Source organism: Biomphalaria glabrata, chromosome 16 (genome assembly GCF_947242115.1).
Source record: "Biomphalaria glabrata chromosome 16, xgBioGlab47.1, whole genome shotgun sequence".
Taxonomy (NCBI): domain Eukaryota; kingdom Metazoa; phylum Mollusca; class Gastropoda; family Planorbidae; genus Biomphalaria; species Biomphalaria glabrata.
In genome coordinates, this window is record NC_074726.1 from 6,094,309 (window position 1) to 6,107,089 (window position 12,781).

At 39.2% G+C, this 12,781-nt stretch overlaps 1 protein-coding gene across 1 annotated transcript in view; it reads left to right on the plus strand.

The window, feature by feature from the left end:
• The window catches only part of LOC106073029 (uncharacterized), a 61,719-nt gene that overhangs the window by 19,272 nt on the left and 29,666 nt on the right, over positions 1-12,781 (plus strand). Inside the window, exons 9-13 of the mRNA XM_056014714.1 lie at positions 2,592-2,749; positions 3,250-3,410; positions 6,200-6,295; positions 8,726-8,963; positions 10,394-10,505. Of these exons, the coding sequence (XP_055870689.1) occupies positions 2,592-2,749; positions 3,250-3,410; positions 6,200-6,295; positions 8,726-8,963; positions 10,394-10,505 (765 nt within the window). The remainder of the gene's footprint in view (positions 1-2,591; positions 2,750-3,249; positions 3,411-6,199; positions 6,296-8,725; positions 8,964-10,393; positions 10,506-12,781) is intronic.

The following is a 12,781-nucleotide window of genomic DNA, read 5'->3' on the forward strand; positions in this document are numbered from 1 at the left end:
ACCCCAAACACACACATACAGCAATAGAAGAGTAGACAATAACAATCCATATTTTCGATGGTCTTAGGCGACCCCTGGCTAATCGTCAATCGACCCCCCCCCCCAAGGGGGTCGCGACCCACAGGTTGAGAACCCCTGTTATACACGATATTGATCCCAGGACCCAATATCGGATCAAGCTGAAATTTTTGCAAAAATTATATGTTTTACCTGGCAACAAAAGAATAAAAGAAAAATTACCACTTAGTTAATTAACTATTGATAATTAATTATTTTGATTGTTATCTCGAACAAGGGAAAGAAATTTTACTTGACTGATAAGGTGGTATAAGTTGAATTAGTCTCCGTTGTTGTTTGTAAATAACTATAAAACCGATGTTCCTAAGCAGCTCCATGGCACAGACGTTACCGTATTGGCTTGGGGACACTGAGGAGGCCTTAGCCCTCAATTTCGAATTCAGGTCGCACGCTTTTTTTTTCTTTATATATATATATATATATATATATATATATATATATAAATATATATATATATATAGATTTAAAAGCGATCACCTAGATACACTTTTTCTTTGTCCCCCCCCCCCTTTCTTTTTTCCAACGTGTCCAGATAAGTGATAAGATTGAGAAATCAGAGTCGTAGAACGACTATGGTTCAACTCGAACACTTTGTCATATGGCTTTGGAGCCCTATTTTGGAGAGACACTCCCGTCCACATATTATTGCAGGTCAAGGTGGTTTTCGCTTTGGTGGTAGAGGAGCCGGCCATTTTCCGTGTGGCACGCTTTTCTTCTAGATGGTCAGTATCAATGTTCACTGATTTTAAATATCGTTTTATCACATAAACGTAATGGAGGTGGGGGCGACCAGTTTTTCTTGAGCCAGACGCAAGTTGCCCGTACAGAATGATTTTCGGGATGCGATTGTCCTCCATCCGGCGAACATGTCCGAGCCAGAGCAGGCGGCGTTGCCTGATGACCGTAAAGATGCTGGGAAGGCCCGCTGTCGCGAGGATCTCAGTATTAAACACTTTTTATTTCCATGCTTTTTTTTTAAAGATCCTTCGAAGGCAGCGCAAGTGGAATGAGTTTAGTTTTCTCTCTTGTTTTGTGTAGGTTGTCCACGACTCGCTGCCGTACAGTAGCGTGCTAAGAACGCATGCCTTGTAGACCTCCATTTTGGTCGCTGTGGTGAGCTTCTGGTTTTCCCAAACTCTTGGTCGGAGTCTAGCGAAGGTTGATGCTGCCTTCCCTATAGTTTTTTTTTTTAAATCTCCTCTTCTAGAGACATGTTATCTTGAATTGTAGATCCAAGGTAGCAAAATTCATTTACGGCATCTAGCTTGTTATCGTCAATGAGGATGGAGGGTGGTGCTGTAGCAGGTGGTCACATAACATTAGTTTTCTTTGTGAGAAATCTAAAAGCATGAAATGAAATTGCACTAAACAAAAATAATTGGTAAAAATGTTTATAATCGAACAGATTTATTAATGTTAGTCTAAGTCTATTACAAATTTAATTATATGACTCATCCAAACTAACTGAAACAAATACATTTTATTTAAGACTTGTCGACCGGCGGCATAGCATACGCCGCTATTTTGCAGGGCCGGTCTTAGGCCACTACAGCCTATGTGACCGAAGGATCCGCACTTTCATGGAACCCGCGCTAATTCAAGGTGTATAAATTATTAAATTAAGCCATTTTATAACTTAAAACAGATTTCCCGCGCACTCTTGTCGATTTACCAGGAGCTCCTGGAAATCTCCCGAAATTGCAAAATATACGAAAAAGTCCTTAAAATATACGGAAATACATAGAAAAAAAGTTGTCATTTTGGGGTGTCATTCAATATGGAAAAGGTCAATCGTACCCGCTATTAATAAAAACGGCATTATGCATTAGCCGTAATTGTGTAATCAGGTGAAAGAAGCTTCTCGCGCCTCAAACTAATGAAGAATTACTTGAGGTCAACTAGTCTCAAAGATAGATTGAAACATTTGGTAATTCTTGCTATTGAGCGGGATCTATGTTGGAAATAGAATTATTATGATATACTGTATGACTTTGCTACACGCAAGGCTCGTAAAGTAATTCTGTACGTAGTAAAGAATGAATAAAATGCATAGACGAACTTATTTTCTAATACAAACTCTTAAATTTCACTTATTGTCCGCTTCCCTACCCAAACTTGGCCCCGCGAAATCCGTTTCGAATAGGACCCCTCAATGCTTTATTCCGGCCATGCTATTTAGTGTTTGTAAAATGTTTTACATGTTTCGGATGTTCCTTCAGAGTTGACGATAGTTTACTTCCTAGTCCAAACCTCCCGCATGGGATGGGAGCGGGCAGGGTTTGACAGTCCAGCGCGCAGCCATCCGTAGCGAGCTGTGAAAACGTGTTCTCCCCCACCCCTTTCTTGTTTTTTTTTCTTGGGGTGACTATCCGCAGAAATAAGAGAATGATCATTCCTTTACTTCTTGTTTGACCTGTTTAGGGAAGAAGAGAATTACATATATAAGATTTGTTTTAAAAATATTTTTTTTGTGTATTTTGCTTGTTTTCTGAATTGCGATGCTCTCCCGACAGACATGCTGTTGCCCGTGACATCATACTTCAAGTCTTTTATTGTTGCCTTGCCTAGATCTATCCCAGCAAACATCATTCTTGCTTTTACGGCCGTCACTGAGATCACTGTTGATTCTCAGCGTATAGAAGAATCCAAAAGTACGGAATTTTCTCGAGATGTAAGTTTCATGTGCGTGTGTGTGCGTGCGTGCGTGCGTCCAATTTAACAGTCTGAGTTTAATGTAGATAGTAGACTGTCACTCTTATACCACTTTGTTATTGGAATAATATATACAAAAAACTAAAGTGACGTATGCTAAGCCTTAGGTCGACTAGTATTCTATATTCTAGATCTACCCTAGATCTTTAAAGTAGATAAAGCGATTATGATCAGGATTAGTAAGCGTACTAGTGGGTAATAGTGCACTACTAGTCGACCCACGGCGTAGTATACGCCGCTATTTAGCAGGGCCGGCCTAAGGCCACTACAACCTATGCGACCGCAGTGGGCCCCACACTTTCACAGGATCCGCGCTAATTGTAGGTGTAAATTATAAAATTAAAACATTTTATAACTTATAACAGATTTCCCGCAATGCTTACCAAGTATCGGACCCAAGAGGGCCGCTTAGAAAAAACTCATTTTGTTTTCTTAGCTATTTGTTTTTCGCATCCACAGCTTGGTGAATACAAGGGAATACACGTAATCACTGTGTCACGAGGGACCTACGTCTTTGTAGTACTTAACTCTCCGTGTCCGTCTGACCCAACCAGAAAATGGAAAGTGATGTTTAACTCAATAGTGCCCAGTTCACTTTTTATAGATACCTATCTTTGGCTGTAAGTATCATGTACACTTTATTTTGCAGATTGGTTTCCTTTGTTGCCATTTGCAGTCAGTCCGTGGAACCAACTAATCTGAAATGAACTCCGATTTGTTTCGAAGCAGGAAGGACTACTCCTCCCGCAATGCCCCAGGCAAGAATCTTCGCTCTACGGCGTAGATCATCCTAGCACCTATACTAGCGCTTCTCAACCTTTCTAGTACCGCGACCCCCTAATACGATTCCCCACTAAGCAGCGACCGCCAACAGTAATTTTTTTTCCTTCATAGGCATAGGTAAATGGAAATTTCTTGTAAAATCGTTATCTGATTTATAAAGTTAGAATTTGAACACAACAATAGTTTATGTAATTGTAATTAGTGAACAATAAATGTGATTTATAATTAAATTGCTAAAAAGGCTTATCTTTAAGACTTGCATTAACATTTCTAATGCGTATTCACCATATTCATGTGCATACTTGTGTGACAATTTGAAAAGTTTGGCGAAGCATGGAGGATGATATTCAAGAAGACAAAGTACATTCTACACATTTCTAAATACGTCAACGTCAGAGCGAAGGTTGGATTCTTGTGGGAGTCTTTGAAAGAGCACAGTGAATGTCATCTTCAGCATCAAGTCTACTTCTCTATTTAGACTTCATAACTAGTATGCTGGGAAACCCTGCTCCGCAAAGATAAAAGCCTACTGTTAGAGATGGACAAAGAAGGCGCAACAGAATCTCAAAATGGGATATAGCTGCAAACACGTGATCCAGAATTGTGTCAATGACATTGAAAAACAATCATTTTTTGGCTGCATCGCTTTTGATAAGCTCAATAAAATTTTCTTAAAATGTCTTCGGACATCTTCAGCTTTGACTTCTAGAAAGTGTGAACAGGACGCCTTGGAGATTAGGAAGTTTTCACACTTGTACAAAAAAATATTTGACAGAAATTGCCATTTTTGTCGGTCTGTCAGATTCCATTTTTTTTTTCATAGAACGCAGATAAAGTTGGCAAGTTTTTTTTTTCAAAGTTGCCGTTTTATAGCGAAGAACGGGTCTTTTCAGACAAATCGAGACAGAATGTATTTGATCCTTGCATTGAAAAAAATTTAGTTATTCAAGGTGACAAAGATATCTACCAGGTCAGTCATTTCCTGTACTTTCATATTCTGATTTTAAAAAAAACAACCTTCTTCATGAAGATAGAAAAAAAAAAAAGACTTTCCGGAGTCTACCCCTTGATAATCATGTCATATCTGTTTGATATAGCAGAACATGTTGAACGCATTTAACTCATTACAAAGTTGTAACTAACAATGGGGGAAAAAATTCTACCTTTAAACAAAAATGTTACACTCATTAAAATATCAGTCTTCTTAAATCTGTCTGCCTCACTTTTTATTATATTTTTTAAATTTATTAAGAATAAATCAGTGTTTGACGTTCGTTTCATAATCTATGACTTTGTAATTAATCTGGGTAGTGTCCCTTTGTTTTGTTATAACAACTGAAAATGTATACCAACTATGGTGCAAATGTGCTTGTTAGAAACGACAAAAATAAATACATACATTTCGATGGTAATAAAATTGAAACCCGGATTTACGATGGTCTTAGGCGACCCCTGACAAATGGTCATTCGAATCCCAAAGGGGTCGCGATGTACAGGTTTAGAACCCCTGCCCTGTACAGATTTAGTTACCTTTCAGATACTTCCAGCCTTAACTCTTGGAGTAGGGGCACTGGTGCAAAATGTGTGACACCGTTTACACGGACTCTACACAGTGACGGCCTCAAGGAGGAGTGGTTCGGACGGACCCGGGCAAAGTATGCACTAACACACGACAGTTACACGACACTGCGCAATTATCTATTGTACCGCCCTCCCTAGCCGCCACCATGGATCGTTGCAATCCGGGGTGACGCATATGCTGCCAGACACCTCGGGCTTTGCCGGAGCCCTCCCATGATTTATACCACTTTTCACCTACAAGCCAGACTTTTAAGGCAACCTATCACCTAGAGAACGGACATTCGCATGACTTTGTGGCCAGTGGACTCAGCAGAAGGATGAATTATGCTGTGTTTTTTTTTTTTTGTTCCAAATTTATAATTAGTACAAATGATGCCTCAGATTTGGCGAATTTTCTTTACTGTGAGTTTAATAAAACATTGTATCCTTCAAAACTGCTGTTTGTGAATGGTTTGGAAACGTAAAGGAGATACAATTGTTGACCTTCTTGTCCACAAACATGATGAAACACTACTTCAAAAGCTTTCAGTGTGATCGACAAAGCGACGAAAATGTATAAGTTCACATCGCTCCTAATTTCTTGCTTACTACAAATAGCAAAAATCCTGCCTTACATATGACTGTTATAAAACTAAACAACCTTTAAAATAGATACTTCTTCTTCTTCCTTCTTCTCATTTTTATGTTGGAGTGTTCAGATGACTAGACCAATATATGAGATGAACTGCGCAGTGGTTTCCAAATCAGGGAGCTCTCCATATAGTTTTCTTTCTATACCGGGTGTTTTGGGCCCAGTGTCTTGTTCGGGCCTCTTTGTAAAGAAAGCAGTATTCTCTGGCGACACTCCACATGGCCAGATTTCACTAGTTATAGCGAGCTAAATATTAAAGAGTTAGTCGGTCAAGGAGAAAGTTCTAAAGTTAAATCTTTACCAGTTACTGACAGTAGAGAAACTCTACGTTATTTTAAGTAATTACTCTTGTAAAGTACACAATTTTTCGTGTCTTTCTGCACTCAATTATTTCCTTAAAAATTTAACTAATAGGACACCCGACTCCAAAAGTCTCCAACAGAGTGTCCTGGTAGTCTTTAAAAGACAAAATCAGTATAATATACTATTGGATGGAGTCAACATTCGCAGGTAAAACCTTTATACATATATGTAATCTACAAGAGTTCTCGCTTACAAGAAGATAATAATGCGATAAATATGCGTACTAAAGATATAGTTACTCTACTTACATCTCGAGTGTTACTGACACTTCAGTATCGGTCATTGCCCCAACGTTACTTTATTTTACTAAATTTAACCTGCCTTTTGTAATAGGATTAATAATGAGATGTGGATGTCAGGAGAATGCGTTTCTGGCAGTGAGGAATGAAAGAAGCTTGCAGCGTTCCCCCAGACCCCTTAGGTGCTAGCTGACAAGAGAAGGGCCACCAACGTGACTTTTGTTTTTTTGCCGAAGTTTGAGAAACACAGATCTAGTGTTGTAATATGACCACAATTTTAGCGACCCCCGAAAGGAGAAAAGACGCTTTAGTTTTTGTGTGGCCTGTCCGTCCGTCCGTCCGTCCCGTTTAGATCTCAGAAACTAGAAGAGAAGAGAAAAATCGGACATGATTATATTTTAGACCATTTAAAGTTCTGATGCAACGGCTTTTTTTTTCTTTTCTGTAGGCAGGTGGGGCGATTTATTCCGCAAACTCTCGCCTGAAGGCAACCAAAAGCACGACTTCATAACCCTTGAAAGCGAGGCGTCATTTGATACTATACTTCCTAGATATAAGTGGTCTACCAGGTTAAGGGGCTGTCCGTTTACGGTGATCTTTGGGGTTGAGTAGGTTTTATTGGGTGACTTCTGGAACATGACTTCTGTTTTCCCGAGGTTTATAAAAAAACCGAAAGAGGCGGCAGCGTATGCAAATTCGTTGACCGCATTTTGGCGATCATGTTCATTGTGAGCTAGCAGGGCGCAATCATCGGCATAGGGAAGCCCCGTTATAACCATCTCTTTTGTTTTTGTATGGGATAGTAGACGTCGAAGAATGAACACATTGCTGTCCGAACGAAACCTGATGTAGATGCCTTCGTGCAATCGCTGCCTCATTTGACTCAGCATTATGCCAAAGAAGATAGCGAATAGAGTAGGAGCAAGTACACAGCCCTGCTTCACGTCATTTTCTATTGGGAAGTGATCAGACAGGTCACCATTGTGTCTGATCTGGCTTTTTTGTCCCACATGAAACTGCGTGAGAATGGATTTTCAATGGATAGGAACGTAGGTGGGCACTGGCCAAAAATCACCCACAAACCATCGCGACTGACGATACTTAAAAAAAAAAAGAAGATAATCACGTCCTACGTCCTGTGCCAATCTGTTCATGAATATTAATCAATGATTTAAACTCTGCCAAATCGTTTGTTTTTCTGGCTGACTCAGGAAACCCATTCCATTCTCTAATGGCACTAGGAAAGAAGGAGCACTTGATATATATATATCAAGACTCTTAAGTATGACTGTCTGGTCTTTTGGTTTAGTGCTCTCTACTGTTCTGGACTGGAAAGTTTGGGCTAGAATGTAATAATCTTCAAATCTGAAAGAACTTCAGAAGCATGAGAAACCAACAAACTAGATTAATTAAAGCAATGTATTTTTAGAGTGAAGTTCAGACTGAAGAACTTAAGCTAACCTTTTGAAGCTAAAGGTAAATCGCCCCCCCCCCTCCGGGGTTACGCCCATGTTTAGGACAGAGTCTTTCTTCTCATAAAGGTCGAATTAGAAGAAAATGGTCATCTGTTGTGTTTGGACGAATATGAAAACGATTTTTCAAAAGAGAAACTCGCAACTCTTGAGGCGCTCTGAGGAAAGTGTTTGGGTTGAACAACTTTGAATATATAAACAAAACTGTTTAGAAGGTGGCTGTCAAAAAAGAAAGTGTCATGGCTGTGTCCTGCTAATGATTCCAAGCTGCAGTGCTGGTAAAACAACTGGACATAGTTCACATTAATACTCCCAGTCCTTTAGGTACTGTGCGCAGGACAATATCACATTCCCTTTGTACAGTGTGGAGGACAATATCCCATTCTCTTTGTACAGTGTGGAGGACAATATCCCATTCTCTTTGTACAGTGTGGAGGACAATATCCCATTCTCTTTGTACAGTGTGGAGGACAATATCCCATTCTCTTTGTACTGTATGCAGGACAATATATCATTCCCTTGGTTACTGTATTCAGGACAATATCCCATTCCCTTAGGTACTGTATACAGGACAATACCCCATTGGACCCATTCCATTAACTCTTTCTCTCCTAATTAACGATACCATCGTTGAGTTAACCCCGTTAAATTAAATTAATTTTTGGATTTATAAACTTTTATTTGTGTTCTATAAAAAGAGCATGCATTCTCCAACAGTTCTATACCAAAAGTAACGTTTTCTGCTTACAAAACAAATGCTACTTAAATTTAATCATAACAGGGTAGAATGTATCTGGTCCCCTAAACAGTATTGCTTGTATGTGCCACCCATAACAATTCATCTAATCTCTTTCCTATATTCTAAGAACGCTGGGCCCTGACAAGTACGAAGCAACGGTCAGACAACGCTCCTACTTTGCGTTTGTCGACATCGACTGCACGCCTGGGTACCATCAACTCTACAGCATCAACGCCAATAAGTTTGGGGCTTACTTGTATGGCACTGTAGCCCCAAGAGAATCCAATGTTTTTATGACCCCACTGAGTTTCGCTGCTAATCCAGGTGTAATATGGTCGAGCCGTATGCCCTTTGATGATATCGAGGTAAATAAATCTTTGAAAACAATACACAAAACAAGTAAAATAAAAACAAAAAATCCTTTAAAAAAACACAGAGCTTACAAAGCTTATCTACAGGGGGAAGAACTCTGTCCTTAAAACTTTATCTACCAATAATGCACAAGTTATTTCACTTATTTGATAACAAACAAAATAATGAATTATCAATAATTAATTGATTATTTGAATATTTTTGTTTATCGATTCATGTTTAATAAATAATGTTCATAAATAATTCAACTTGATCGGAGAATGCGTGAGGGAGAAATAGTAACAATTATTTAAGTGGGGGGGGGGGACTAAACCCAACAAATTTAGCCATATCTGCGAATACTGAAGTATTAAATTCCCTTGTTGATATTAAACAAAATAAGGAATTACGATAAATTAATTGTCTAATTTGTTTGTTTGTTTGTTTTGAATTGATTCTTGTCTCGTCTAAGTCAATGAATAATTGTGCGAAGTTTCAGCTTGATCCGAGAATGGGTGTGAGAGAAATTACGTGTTGCCACTTTGTACCAGACAGACAGGGTTGATTTAAGCTTTGCTTTGAATGAATTGAATTAAAGATAATTAAAATGATCAAAGAAAAGTAGTTTGTAACCCAGAGCAGTAAACAGTGTCATCACTGTACCTGCAAAGACCAATTAATTTTCAAAAAGCTTATAAGTCTGTCCGGTGAAAAGTTTGTGCACGCTATATTTCCGACACCCTCTTGCTTTCGTGTTATTGCTGGTGTTAGAATCACGAAGCCTTATTGTATTGTGTTAAGGGACGTTGATTTTAATTAGCATTTACATAATGGGACTTGTAGGATGGAGTACTAATATCATGAAGCATTTTTGTCATTTAGACTTTGTAGCATATAGCAAGAATATAGCATGGAGCATTTTGTCTTTCTCTTTGTGTGTGTGTGTGTCTCTCTCTCTCTGTCTTTTTATCTCTTTGTCTGTCTCTGTCTAGCCTTCTGCTCTCTGTGTCCCGCTGTGTTTCTCTTTGTATCTCCTTTTGTTTCCCGCTGCCTCACTGTCTCTCTCACTATTTATGAATTTTTTTTCTGTTTTTATACCTCTGCATCTCTGTCTGTCTGTCTGTCTCTGTCTCTCTCTCTATCGCTCTGTCTGTCTTTCTTTCTCAATGTCGATGTCTGTCTCTCTCTGTCTGTCTGTAAGTCTGTCTCTCTGTTGCCAATTGTTAATGTCTTTCTTTAACATTGTGTGTCTAGACACTCGATATTGCTGTCTATTACTTTAACATTGTGTGTCTAGACACTCGATATTGCTGTCTATTACTTTAACATTGTGTGTCTAGACACTCGATATTGCTGTCTATTACTTTAACATTGTGTGTCTAGACACTCGATATTGCTGTCTAGTACTTCAGTTTAAAGCAGCTACTGGCGTGTCTCTTCTCAGGAAGTACCATGCGATGTGGCTAAGTTAGAACAAATATTTAATGCCAGCATTGGAGATTTATTAGATAATGATTGTGACTCTCTGGTGGACGAAGAGATGGCTGATGGAAAAGGTGAGACCCTTAGAAAAAAAAAAGCTTGTTTTAACCTTCATTTACTATTAGTGCAGTGGCATGGGTGGCAGCCGAGTTGTGTGGTGAACTTAAACAGGAACAGCACAGACGGCTTAATTTGCGCCAGACAAGACGTAGAAAAGTGTAGGTCAGTGGTTCCCAAACTTATTGTCACGTAGACCCCTGGGGTGTATATAGACCACATTGGGAATCACTGGGTCTGCTCTACTACGCCAAATACTGCACTGTTCCTTATTCTTTAAATTCGAAGCGATTTAATGAATTTATGCATTTTAAGCACAATAACTAAGAGAGTTTATTTTTACACATAGTCGTATGTTTTAACGGTCCTGATGTGGCCGGGTAACTATGTGTCTACTTTTCAAAAGAATCTTATCTTATAAAATTATCTTATAATAATAATTATTATCTTATAAATTATGAAGGTTATTTTTTTTTTCAGAAAAGAAAAAGTAACGATAATAAATTCATACAAATCAGGACAGGTTGAAGGGAACGCAGCACCAGGGACCAAGTTTTTAAGAGAGAAAGTATTGAATTAAAATGCTACGAAAATATGGGACTGCGCCAACCGAGGCTCGAACCAGTGTCTCTGGAAACGACACCACCCCCTAGCGATAAAACGCACTTCTCTAAGCGACCTTAACCCATAGACACTCGGAATGTCCAAAAGAAAAAAACATTCTTCTGGTTTAGAGTCATTTCGCCCGTATGCAAATTACCACCCCAGTGGTCAAAGGTCACAAGCCCTAGCTAGCCACTCCCCCACCTCGCAGCATCCATTCACTAACAACTTTGATAGAGCCGACACAGACAGCCGTTAGGCATGTATTAGACAAACGATGGCTCTATCTAATTGTGTATCTCTCATAATGACTAGTGGACAACATAAACACATTATCTAGCTAGCCCCTCCCCTCATCTCGCAGCATCCGTTCACTAACAACTACAATAGACCTGGTTCGAGCCTCGGTCGGCGCAGTCTCTTATTTTCGTAGCATTTTAATTCACTACTTTCTCTCTTAAGAACTTCTTTGTCCCTTTATGTTTAATATATGTATGTATCACATTTGTTCAGCATCTAGCTTCAACTCTATGCTTACGTTTAAGGGAAAGAAGACGGGGCTACTGCCCAGGGGTAATCCGCAAGAAAGGCCCCCCGCCCACTATAAAGGAAATCCATATTTCGACGGGCGGCAAATTTGCATTTATTATTTTTTCGACAATACGTTCATCTTACAGTTGGCAACACTTGAACGATTACATTACATTGCGTAAACCCTATTTTTTTTTTGTTACTAAAATATGCTTGTTAATAAATACTTTTTTTTTTAAACAAAGAAAAATTAGATTTAATTTATAAGTACAATTTTTCTTTCATGTTGATAGATATTATTTTTTTTAATTAATAAGTGGATATGTATTGAGAAGTTTTGAGAAAGTTTAGGGGCCTCCACAAAAGTTCTGCCCCGGGGCCTCCAAATACTAACCTCCGGCCCTGATACAAATAACGTGCAGAATCTAAATTGCTGGCCTCCTTCAGTCGTAGAATGACTAGGGTTCATCTGGTGGAGCACTTTTTGAAACCCTGGGCATTGTTTATGGTCGATGTCACTCACACAGCAGTTTCCCCCCCCCCTCCCAATTCACGCATCTGATGGGACCAAAGAAACGGAATATCCGATTCAGTTTGGGATCAGTTGCGCCGCAGGTTCTGTCAGGCTGTAGCACGGTGTGCCACAAGCTCCTTATTTTTCCTCAGGGTTGTCTCCCGAAGCCTTTTCCATGTTCGGGTAATGAATCTTAATTACATGCTGATCAAGTAAACACAATAAATATACATATATGTACCCTGCGTGACCAAGTAAAACAAAGGACGCTTGGGCCACGAGGCCTTCATCGCCTACAAAACAACAAAAAAAAAAAAAATAGAACACAAAACACCCCAATTTGCAAGAAAACTAAATGGAGAGCTCCCTGATTTGGAAACCACTGCGCAGTTACTCTAATATATTTGTCTAGTCATCTGAACGCTTCAACCTAATCATACAAAAAGTCAAAAAACAATTAAGTGAACTTATTTGTCTAATGCTGTTCTCTGTCGATGCAGGAAAGAAATAAGCTACGCTGGTGTAAAAGCGCGGGAAATCGGAAGGGGTCGGTGTGTTGGTTGTTGCTCCTGTGAGGTTGGAGGGTGCCTGCAATGTAACCAAGTTGTGTTTAGATCTGCAGACAAATCCTTTTTAATTTAATTT